Here is a 12,396-nt window from a genome sequence, read left to right on the forward strand (position 1 = left end):
TCCGAAGTCAGCTGCCCTGGCCACTGCACCACACCTCTCCATAGTTTACAAGACATGCCTGTCTTGTAAACTATGGTTTACAAGACAGGCATGTCATCTAGAGTTTGTGGGTCTAACCATTACTGGTGAATTTTTCCAGTGTTTAGTTTAATGTAACCACAAATCCACTGTAACTATTTTTTTTTTATTGAATTTCAGTTTTGATTTTTTCTTGTGTCATAAGAAAAACTAACCATAGCTTTCTTGCTTATTTTCAGCGACAGTAAAAAGACAAACATATACATACATATGAATACACACACACACACACACACACACACACACACACACACACGTCATCATCAACAGTGATCACAACAGTGCCCGTACACTGAAAAACATGTTTTTGAAATGCTCCTAACTTAGGTGTTAATTAACAATTCTGTAAAAAGCTTCCTAAAACAAAGTTTAAGTGGCAAGGCCTCTATCTGGAACAGTCGGGCTTTCACCCAGGTTTCAGTACCGAAACCGTGCCTCTAGCAGTCACTGACTCTCTGAGACAGACCATTGATTCAGGCAGCTCCGCGATACTGATCCTCATAGATCTCTCCGCAGCTTTTGATACCATCTCTCATTCTAAGTTAGCGGAGAGACTATCGGGTTGTGGTATCAAGGGAACAGCATTAAAATGGTTACATTTTCTGTCTGAGAGAACACAAAAGGTCACCATAGGTCCCTTTTCCTCTGCCAAAATGCCTTTAGATAAGGGGGTTCCGCAGGGCTCCTGTTTGAGCCCTACCCTTTTTAACATATATATATATGGCCCAGTTAGCTCAGATAGTGGAACAGCTGAACTTTGAAATCATCTCATATGCAGATGATACGCAGCTCATGTTCACTATCGGGAAATGCCCAGAAAAGGAAAAAACACGCTTTGCTAATGGTATGAAGTTGATCTCAGACTGGATGACGGTGAACTATCTCCAACTAAATCCAGGTAAGACAGAGATCATGTTAATGGGGAAAGCCCCAGCTATCTGGTCAGAAGACTGGTGGCCTGACCAAGTGGGTGTCGCCCCTACACCTAAATTATCTGTGAGGAATTTGGGAATAAAAATTGACCGCTCCTTGTCCATGAAAGATCATATTGTAACTACTGCTGGCACATGTTTTTCACAGGGAGTAAGTATGAGAGGTACCCCTTAACAGCAATTAAGGGAAATAGGGTTTAGTCAACCAGTGGAACAAGGAAATTCTCTTGAGGAGAAATAAATAAAATACACTTAAAAATCAAAACCAATAACAAGATATACGTATATAAAATGAATTCATACAGTTTATTGAAAATACAAGAATTAAAATTAAAACGATTGGACCCGTGTGAGGCCACTCAACACAATTGAAAATATAAAGAAAAAGAGTTTTTTGACATTCAATATTGACCAGCAAAATTGAAATACAGAGACAGGAAGGCTGTAAGACATAGAATGTGTACAATACTGGTTGAGACCAACTGCTTTACAATGAGAGGCATGAACGGTAGACATCAAGCCAAATGAGAGAGTTAACATACAGAATGTGAATCCGGTCCCCATCCTTTAGATTTAAGAGTTCATTTATGATAAAAATGCATTCTTGGGTGATAACCGAATCAACAATAATTGCTGTTGCAAACAATTGCTCTTAAAATTTAGAAAGTTTACCTTCAACTCTTGATTCCAGATGTTTATCTAATTCTGCATCTTTTTTCACTGCTTCGTCCAAGACCTTTGGGGCATTTGAGAAACAAACTAGTACAATGCTCATGTTATCACGGCTCCCCTGCAAGTAATAAGGAGAATGTAGACAATAAACAACTCCATTGTATCAAGAATATATATCGAAACAAAGATTACTTCAAGTTCAGCCAGATTTTTTATATATATATATATATATATATATATATATATATATATCACACACACACTTTTTAAATTTAGTTTAAATTAAGGCAATTTAGTTTAGAAACAAAGAAAACATCAACTGCCTAGGAAAGTCAGTCTTCGGCCAGCTTTTGATTTTACCAGCACAGGTGATTTAATATCCACTAGCATTGAAGACAGATATGCAACTTTTGTAGATTTAACAGGGAACCAGGAGACTATCAGAGGTATGAAACTGTAAACCAACTGTCCTAAAAAATAAGAAAACCTGTCAATGTCTTTTATGATTGGAATTCTAACCAATAAAAAGTTGATTTGGGAAAAAACCCTGTCCTGTGAAACAATTAAAAAGAGAGTCAAGTTTTTCCGTGCAATTTCTAACTGTAAACGAAACGGATTTGGCTCCCAAATTGTTCATAACAGAATTTTTACCAGTTTCTGCTAAATGTTTATTTTTTTAGCTATATATGGTCAACTGTTTTTCACCTCTTTTGTAGGTTACACAATACCATGTGTTCTACACCAAAATATTCAATCAATTCAACAGTATTTTTTGTTGCATTTTCTCATGTAAAAAAAATATGCTTTGTCGCATAATAGATCAACTTTGTGTTGTACAGGCCTCCAAAAAAGATTCCTACCAGACATGCAGGTCTAGTGACCTGAATAATCCACTTGACCCAACTATAGTGTTTTATTCCTAATTTGGTCTCAAATTGTGTGATCCTAGCAAATACTTTTTTTACCCCAAGAGCACCTTCAAATAGTTCAGCAGGTCTGCTGTATATAAAACACTTTTGTTTGATTTAATAAGCTAAACTTTTGCACTATGGATAATAAGAATCTAGCCCACAGAGAAGAGTACACATGAACCCATGACTTGCTTTCTTAATTCAATAATAGTATTGTCATCAGGACGGGGCAGGAACGTCTCAAATTAGGTTTAAAAACTCACTTTTAATAAATAAATTGCTAAAGCATGATGTGGCAGTGCACTGTGATTTACAGACAACACATTTTCCATTGAAATGGCCATAAACTTTAACGCCGGTTTTACTGATAAAACTATACAGCATTCAAAAGATAAGTGTGGAAATCGTTTCAGCAAATATTTATTATTTGCAAATCACCAAGTAGTGTTCGGATTTATTTGGAGCCTATTAAAAATCTTTGTTTCCTTTAGACTTCCGAATTACAAAAAAGGGTGTACTTTCCTAACTGCCAATATATTTTGAAATATTTGTATAACTAATGTACATGCTATTTAAATATTGTGTGCCATCCTACACCCATTTATTTCCATACCTTGTATCCCAGCAAGATTGTTAGGCAGTTCATTTTACTAAATCTACTAACTTAGCAGGCAGAGAAAGAAAAGCAAATACCAAGCGCCAGGGTAAACAAGCATTAAAAATGCAATAGGTCTCGCCTTTGATTAAGTTAAAGCGATTTGATTTGCTTTATTCCATTAGCAAAGCAAATGGCTTTAACTTAATCAACTTATTTGCAATGCAATAGGTCTTGCATTTATGCGAGTTTGAGCTCTTGACATCGCAAACAACAATGCCTTTTTTCAAAATGTTAACTCCTTAGCCGCGGCTGTGATTTTGTGGCAGCGCGGCGATTCTGCGAAATCGGCGGGGGCGCGTCGGCCATTCGCAGCACCAGCAAGGTAGTGCTCGCGACGGCCAACGGCAGCAGGGAAGGGGTTAAAAACAAATAAAAGTCAGTCATTTACAATGCCATTAGCTTAAACTCTGGTAACTGCGAGACCTATTGCATTGCAAATGCCTGTTGCTCTTTTCATAGACTCCCATGTATAGCCCACCGCACACAGCCCACTCGTGAACATCTGCCATGTTAGAAGGCATTCAGAAGGCAGTCAGCAATTCCATGGTTAAATCAAAAATCTCCCACTACCTTGTGACGTAAGCAAGTGACGCAAGGAACTGTGGTGTCAAGAAACATGCAATTTGCTGAGATATTTTATGAAAACCAGACAGCAATATCTCCTTTGACTAAAAATGATATACAATTTATGTGGACGATAGTAAGGACATACGCTTTCAAGAGCTGGACATTCCGCCCACATATTCAGATACAAGGGGCACCAGTGTGTTTTCTGAAGTGCTCAGTCCTTTACATATTTTTTAAAGGGGTCTAATTCCGGGTTCCAAGGCCACAGCGCCTGTATGTACAGGCCTGCAAAACTCAGAAAGAATGAGACAACCCACTAGTAGATTAATTGAAGTGAGGATGTTATTTAAGCAGGGGCTTGGCTTTAAGTGGTGCAACATGTGCAGTGGCACCGGGTCCTAGAGGCCCGGAAAGTGCTCTGAACCTTACTGATGTATTTTGCAATTCTAACCTTAGCCAGGAGGACAAGTTTCTTCTTTCACACTAGGGCCCATGACACACTCACTGGCTACGTCACTGTGTGTGAGATGAAAAGATGTTGACGGAGACTCTATGAAGGTATGTTACATTACTCTGTTTGAAGTATTAAACTTTTGAAGCGCGCATACAAAGTATCTGTATGGTCCCTACGCACCCCTAGTACAGATGAGGACCAGAAAAAAAGAAAGGTATTAAGGTAGCACATTATGACTTAGTAGATAGGAACACATCATTAGAAAGAATATAGAATAAAGGGGTGAAGATGGAAATTAAATAAATACATCTCTTAATAGGGTGTTTTTTAAAGAAGTGATAACATACTTTCCTATAGAAGAAACCGATTCAACTCAACAATAGTTACAACTCGGCCAGAATGTTTTTCTCCCACTTATTTTAGTACTAACAAATGACTTTTTTTTTCCTTAGAGGAGGGTAACATAATGGAAAAAAAAGTCAACACCCCAGATACTTTTGTTTTGGAAACAAACCGAGGATTCAGCCAAATACACATTTCCACAGAGTAGAAATTAATTGTTTAAGGCATATTACCCAAGCGTTGACCTCCTGCTGACTTCCACCGATTGCTGCCCAGCTGGGGAGAGGAGGTGTGCCGGAGAAACAAAGAGGCTCTTTTGGCATTTTAATTAAAATAAAAAAAAGTGACTGAAAGTCTGACGCGGTTACCTCTACCACTTGTATCAGTCCAGACGACAGACCAGTAGAGCTCAGGTGTCCATCGTATAGTTTGTGCTTGGACACTTAGCACAGCGACATAAAATACTGATTAAGGAACGGTGACACAGGTTCCAGTGCTCGTTCTAGTCTGTTTTCTATGTCATTGATGTATCTCACCTCTTCGCTATTTTTCCCCATTTGCAGGTTTGCTTAAAGAAGCCGCCACAATGTAGAAAATAAATTATTACCAAACTGAGATCAAACGGGTTTCTCTGTGTGCCCTCAGGAATAGTGGCAGCGCTAGAGCCTCCATTCTCTGGACACAGAGCACGGATTATTCTGTTTCTTTAAGCAGGCAATGTTCTCAATGACATCCACATGCGACAAGTAGATCCGTGTTACCTGGTGTATGGGATCCATCGCCGCCGAGAGGGACCAGCGGAGGACAGAGCTCTGGTCGCCAGAAAGAAACAGCGAGGAGCAAAGGAACATGCTGAGGAATCGCCAGGAGGACAGCGAGGTCAGCGGCTCCAAGCAAGGAGTCGTCATTGGGAGGCCTACGCAGATAGAGGAGAGGTGGCAGCTATAAGTGGCGGGGCCGGTCATCGGCGGCTCATCGGCGAGGAGTGCGGTTGCCTCGGACGTGTTTCCAAGTCTTGCATGGCATTGATGCCAAGCCTGCGGGGTGGGTTGCAGGCGTGAGACGAAGCCAGCAACATGAGCTGGAGCGAAGGAAAAGCCGGCAGCAGCAGGTACGGAACAGTGGTTCAGCCTCGCCGACAACCCGGGAAGTCGGCTGCTCACCAGGAAACCACGAGGGAGGCGGACGCCTCCTACAGCACGGGAAAAGCTGAGGAGCGAGCCACAGGAAGCAGGTACGAGATGCTTGAATGTATCCTTGTGTAGCGTACGCCGCCATTGTTGCCAAATGGAATGTTGGGTATTTAGGAAACAAAAGCACGCAGACAGCGATACTAAGTAGCTTGAACATTTGCACTCCAATTTACAATGAAGGGACTCTCGGTTTGTACGCTGATAGTCTGTCATGAAAGTTAAGGCATCTTATCCTAATGGATGCACTTAAATACACTCGAAATAGGAGCATGTTTGAGGAAACAGTCTCTTTAACGGACGTCAACTTCGTACGTTTTTGTAGGCTTTAGTATTTCAGTTTGTCCCAAAATCTTTATCTTTATGGGGCCATGTGTTTGAAACAGCAGAATGCCCGTTCTTTGGCAGCACATTTGTCTAGCCAGAATGAGCAAGTAGACCCTAAATAATAACTTGCCATAGCTTGGAGAGGGAGGGTGTCTTTTAAACGATTTTCTGTGGCCTGCTGTATAAATGTTAATATAGTGGTCCTCAGCCTTTATAAATGTAAATATTAACAGAATACAGTGTATATAAATAAAAAAAACTAAGTGAAAAATGTTAAAACATTCCGTAAATGAAAAGAAATAGGAATTGAGGCTAAATATTAAGGGGCCGATTAAGATGGCGGAAGGCCCGCCACCCGTGCGGTAGCGAGCCTCCGAACGACTATTTGCCCCACCGGCCAAATTAGGAAGGCGAGGGGGGAAAAATCTGACCACGACTGTGGCGGGTGCAAAAACCATCCGCCACAGGCAATCGTACTGATTGCCTGGCGGAGCGGTTTAAATCTCTCAAATGGTGGCGGTGCCCCGCAAAAATATGATGCAGTCTGTATCCAGACTTTTCATGGTGGCAAAACCACCATGGAAAGGCTGGCGGGTATTGGTTATGGAGGCCCATTGCAGGCCATTTGTGTTGGTACCCATGGTACCCCCCTACATTTCACTACACTAAGATGCCGCGAAATAGACCGCGAGCCGGTAAACGTTTCTTTACCGCAAGTGCCGCGTTAGAAAACAACATCGTGACGCCTCCCGTCAGCATGACGTTCCACGTTGTCGCGTGATACGTCATATGACGTGCTACGTTAGCGAACTGGTACGCGAAGCGAGTCGCAAAGCGCAGGTTTCTGGAAGCAAACCGTGAGGCCCTGCAAAGCGCTTAACGTAAACACAGCAAGTCATGTGACTTGGTAATAACACTTTTCATTGGTTCATTTCACTTTTGGTTTCCTAATGATGTAAGACTAGGTCATATAATCTAAAATGAACACTTTTGATTGGTTGAGAACTCTTGTTTTTCCCAAATGATGAAAATCCCTCCTTCTTTCCTCACTCTGACTTTCATCATTGAGAGAAAGACCCTATGTGATCACTGAGCAATGGCTTCTTTAGTAGCTTCAGCTGGTGCTTCCCCACCACCTCCACCACATCCAAGGAAGAGTGGACCACCTGCTCAAGTTATAATTCAACAAGAAGAGGAAGAAGAGGAACAGGACGACGAGCACGAAGAGAGGCAGTTTTTGCCTGAGCAGCCCAAGACGTCTCACCGGAAAGAAAACTTCATTTGGCAATTTTTTAAAATTCCCAAAGGTCAGAAAAAAGTAAATGCAAGATACGTAACTTGCCTTATATGTCAAGATAGACTGTCCAGAGGAACCGAGAAAAAATACAGTTTCGGAAACTACACAATGCATCGCCATATGACTAGGTGGCATCCTAACAACTACAGTGCTGCACAGTTTCGGAACGACCTAGATAATCTCCCTATTATGGCCAGAAGATCTGTTGTACCGGAAGTAACGGGACCAGAGGGCAGGGAGATGGTGCCAAATATACAAATGAAATTTGGTGAAGTAAAACACACCTGCGTATTTTGCGATGGATTCATTTCCTACGGAGAAAAAAGCATCACTCTGATCAACAGAGCTATTGACTATCATATGCAAGTTTGTACGAAACGCCCAAAATAATAAATACTTCTTTTTTTGTTTTGTTGCTCCTGTTGAGCCCTTTACAATGAATCGTTTTCATTGCCCCCTCCAAGAAAAACCCAAAAAAATATAAAACCTCAGAAAAATTCAAAAAAAGTAAAAAAATGTTCCGAAAAATAATAAAAAAAATATAAAACAACAAAAACAATTAAAAAAAAAGTTCTTTTCAGAACTACCTCCCCGTTATTAAAAAATTGGTACAATATTTGGAACTGTGCCAACCTCTATTTCTCTTAGTTCGCTTCCCAGTTCGCTCGCCGGTACGCGAACTAGAAGCGAACCAAAAACAGTAAGTATAAGGGAAGGAAACAGACACTTATGTTAAAAGAAAGACAGCTATAGGGGAGTAAACTAGAGATACTATTACCCGTAATCCACTGCTGATGATGTCACATATTACATCATTCATGACATGCTCAGTGACATCATCAGCAGAGGATTGCGGGTTTTTTGGCAACGTGCCTTATCCACGGTTTAATAACGCTGCCTTTTGCTTTATATAAGTTTTCAAATTGTATGAAATATATACCAATAGGTCGTTATGAACCTTTAGGTAGTGCTTTTCTTCATGAGGTCTGGTCGCTTCCATACACATACAGATGTTTCAAAGATGATCAAGAAGTTTATCTGAATGGAGAGGAATGCACTGAGACGCCAGATCATTCACTAATGTGTAGGCACATACAGTTACACGGTTCATGCAACAAACACCGACCAAATATGGCTTGCGTGTTGCAAGGCACGCCAGTTCCTGCTATCATCCCCACGTTCAAGTTGTTGGAAAATGGTAGTTATTTGATGCTCAATAATGAAGATTGTTCTGAGTTAATTGAAAAGGGTCTGCACCTCAGTACGGGTGTTCGCTATGTGAAGCACGAAAGTTTCACGGGCCGAACTCAAGGCCACCTCTCTCTGAGACAAAAGAGCTCTTATTCTTGCCATGCCGTTGAAATCTGTCCCAAGGTTGGTATTTGTGGCCAGATTGAAAACTCCCTATGTTCATGTGTGGGAGGAAATAGAACATTTCTGCAGCAAATAACCCGTTCACTTACTGTTACGATAAAAGGAATACTTTTAATTCAGATTTGTCTTTCAATTTCAGCAAGATGGTTCCGACTATCTTTAACGCATCCTCCACAAAGACCCTGGCGCACTTTTTTAAAGTTGTTACCAGTGGTCTCGTGACTTCATTTGAGAAAATCTTTGGAGTCATCCCTGCTTCCTTTCATTCTATTTTCTCCACTCTGGTTCGTGGATTGGCATTTTTACTTGCATTACCAGCGGACGCTCTTGTGCTTTTTTACATTTTTAAATATGGATGTCCCTCCTATGCAACCTCCCACCCTGCAGCTGCTGACACTGTTCCGCAATCGCATGCTAGAATATTATGGCACAATGCCGTTGGCGATATTAAGCACGGCATATGGATTATCTTTTCGATTCTCCTACTTCACCTGTGTCCAGCCTGTATTTCACTGCCTGACCTGTGATTTCGATTGGGCCATTGATTTGTGTCTCTGCGGACCGGTTTCTCCTGACGTCGACTTTAATCAGCTGATGACTCCTATCATTACTCACGAGTTGGTTTGTCCTGGCGAAAGGATTATGGCTGTGGCATTGATGCATGGACTACTTGGTCCCTGGAATTTACTGGCGGCAGCACAGTCTTTCTTGGAACAGAGCTTTCTTGAAAACCCACCGAGCTGTCCTCTGATGGTGATAGAGGACCCGGTGCTGGGAGAGCACGTATGTTCTTTTCCGCTTTTAAATTGGATGGCTGAACTGTTTTCGGATGAAGACGGTGACTTCCTATTGGAGGCTGTTGCAGCTTATTTTGCATACACAGTTATGTCATAGACCTTTTTCATGTTTGATATGCTGAGTACTAGCATTTCATTGACAATTCATTGACTTATTTGTCAAGTTTTTATTATTTACCTTGCCTATTGGCTTAAGACTCGATAAAGTACTTGGCTGTTTTATTTTTCTTTAGCATTAAATTTTCCTAGTTTTTAATGCTTTACCTTGCGGACCGTCCACATATAAACTTGCAATCTACTCTCATGAGATGGCACTTCTATTATCTTATTCAGTTCGTTTCCGGATCATGGGGAGGTGTCATCTAGGTCCTGGATATCTTTACACCGTGTTAAGTTAGCATGGGCTCATTACCGGTTTAAACGCCATTTTTCCTTTTTTGCAACTTCTGCACACGACACTTAGTTGTTGCTTTAGCTTTCCACCTAGTAGTTCATCGTGGTTTACATGAGAATAATATGTTATTGCTCTACTATCTGCTTTGCTTGTTAAACTATATCTGTACAGCGAGTGCTAAAGTTTCAAGAACAACACGATACAGAATTGTTATGAGGTCTGATCTCCACGACTTCATACTCATAACATAAGTGCAACTTCTGCCAATTCTGGGCATGAGGCGGGTTTTATATTGCTTTGCCGAACACACATACACAACAGTTGATGCGGTTCACATGAAGAGAGAGCTGGTGTATGCTGATGTGATTCCTTCAAATCTAAGACACTAAAGTATGGGCACGCCCTAAACCAACACAAAGAGACCTTCTTAGCAAATAATATAATATGTGTATTAGGGAGGGTGAGATATAAGCAGCCGCGGGCCGTGGAGGGAGTTACGGTGAGGCAGGGAGGCGGGGAGGGGGAGAAGCAGGGTGGAGCCCTCTCTACCTTGCCCCTCCCCCTCCCCGCCTCCCTGCCCCACCGTAACTCCCTCCACGGCCCGCGGCTGCTTATAAGTGTTGCTAACTCTTATTCATTTACAGCATGTTAACATACTGTCACCATTCGCTTTTTATGTACTAGTAACTATGCTGGTAATTTTGCTACTGATAATATGTGTACTTGTATAATCTAAGATACTACGCCTCAGAAGACGGCATTAGTAAATAAACATTTCAAATACACATGTGTTCTTCTTAACTCCATGTTCTGGTTTCTAAGAAATATATAACGACCGACTGTTCATGAGTTCCACGTATCCTGAGGTACTATAAGTTCATATTCTGGATTGTCTAAACATTGAGAGTTTGTTATATCCAATGTGACACTGTACCTAGCTTGCTAAGGAGTTTTTGATTACTAACGTGAGTTTTGGGACACCCTAATTCGCCGAGGTTCCAATCCTCTGTCCACAGTTCTGTGTGAGAACAGAAACCCTGCGACAGGGGCACCCCCGACCCTTGCTGGAGCTTCATCACACTTGCGATACAACTCCAGCAATGCGCCACCTTTACGGCACAGATACATCACGCATCTGTGCTGTTTTTGCCCCATGATGCGCCGCATTGTAAATGCAGCACACCATAGGTGACGGAACAGCGGCACAGAATGACTAACACATCCCTGGTGATGCGCCAGTCATCATAAATGTATCCCTATGCTTCTTATCTTGTTAGAGATGAACCGCCATATGTATCAAAGTTTTTTGCATTTCCTAAATAGCGAACTTTAAGGAATAAATAGCGATTCTTTACCATTCCTAGTTTGCGATTAGCTATTTGCTAATTACAAATTACCCATTCATTTCCTTCATTTCCATAGGGCGGTTGGACTCACTTTTAGCTCGAACGGCTGAATGGATTTGCACGAAACTTGGCAAAATTGTAGGGACTGGTAGCCCGATGTGCCTTTGCTATGTCTCAAGATATATGCTCCAGTGGTTTTTACGAAAATTAACTTTGAAAAATATATATTGGGCTACATTGGCCTATATATATGTTGGAGCCCAAATGTAGCCCAATGAAGCCCAATGTAGCCCAATGTAGCCCAAAGATGGCCGCCAGACACACAAAAAAACAAATGTAGCCCAAATATCAGCCAGATGTAGCCCAACTATAGCCCAGTGACAGAATGACCAATCCGCTTCGCAAACCTCCGTTACGCGAGGCGGAGCGCTGTTACAGATATATATCTTTTTTTGAACGTTAATTTCTCAAAATCCACTGGAGCACATATATTGAGACCTAGCAAAGGCACATCGGGCTACCAGTCCCTACAATTTTGCCAAGTTTCGTGCAAATCCATTCAGCCGTTCGATTATTATTATTTTTTTTTTTTTTTGCCCCGCGGGGCCCTTTTAAAACCTCCACATCAAACCTAGGGGGTCAGCGAGGATCTACTATTCCCCCTTATGGTCATTTGCCCCTTCGCTTTGGCCTCCTCTTGTCTCTCGATCCTACCGAGAGACAAGATGGCGGCCGCTACGGACTGTTTGGAATGTTGACAGACGCCAGAGAACCAATCAGCTTCGCTTCACAAAGCTCCGTTGCGCGAAAAGTACGCGTCCTGGGCCGCTGCCCGGTCCGCTGTTACAGATATATACCTTTTTTTAAACGTTAATTTCTCAAAATCCACTGGAGCACATATATTGAGACCTACAAAAGGCACATCGGGCTACCAGTCCCTACAATTTTGCCAAGTTTCGTGCAAATCCATTCAGCCGTTCGGGCTAAAAGTGAGGCCAACCGCCCTATGGAAAACTCAATGTTAAAAACACGTTTTGGGACCCCCCTTTTTTCTCGG

General features: G+C 41.8%; 1 protein-coding gene across 3 annotated transcripts in view; it reads right to left on the reverse strand.

Moving 5' to 3' along the window:
• The window catches only part of PPM1B (protein phosphatase, Mg2+/Mn2+ dependent 1B), a 187,626-nt gene that overhangs the window by 109,996 nt on the left and 65,234 nt on the right, over positions 1-12,396 (reverse strand). For all 3 annotated transcript variants that reach the window (XM_078649681.1, XM_078649682.1, XM_078649680.1), the window contains one exon: positions 1,683-1,800. In XM_078649681.1, coding sequence (XP_078505807.1) covers positions 1,683-1,800 — 118 coding nt within the window. The remainder of the gene's footprint in view (positions 1-1,682; positions 1,801-12,396) is intronic.

The sequence above is a fragment of the Lissotriton helveticus genome, chromosome 6 (assembly GCF_964261635.1).
Source record: "Lissotriton helveticus chromosome 6, aLisHel1.1, whole genome shotgun sequence".
Lineage (NCBI taxonomy): Eukaryota > Metazoa > Chordata > Amphibia > Caudata > Salamandridae > Lissotriton > Lissotriton helveticus.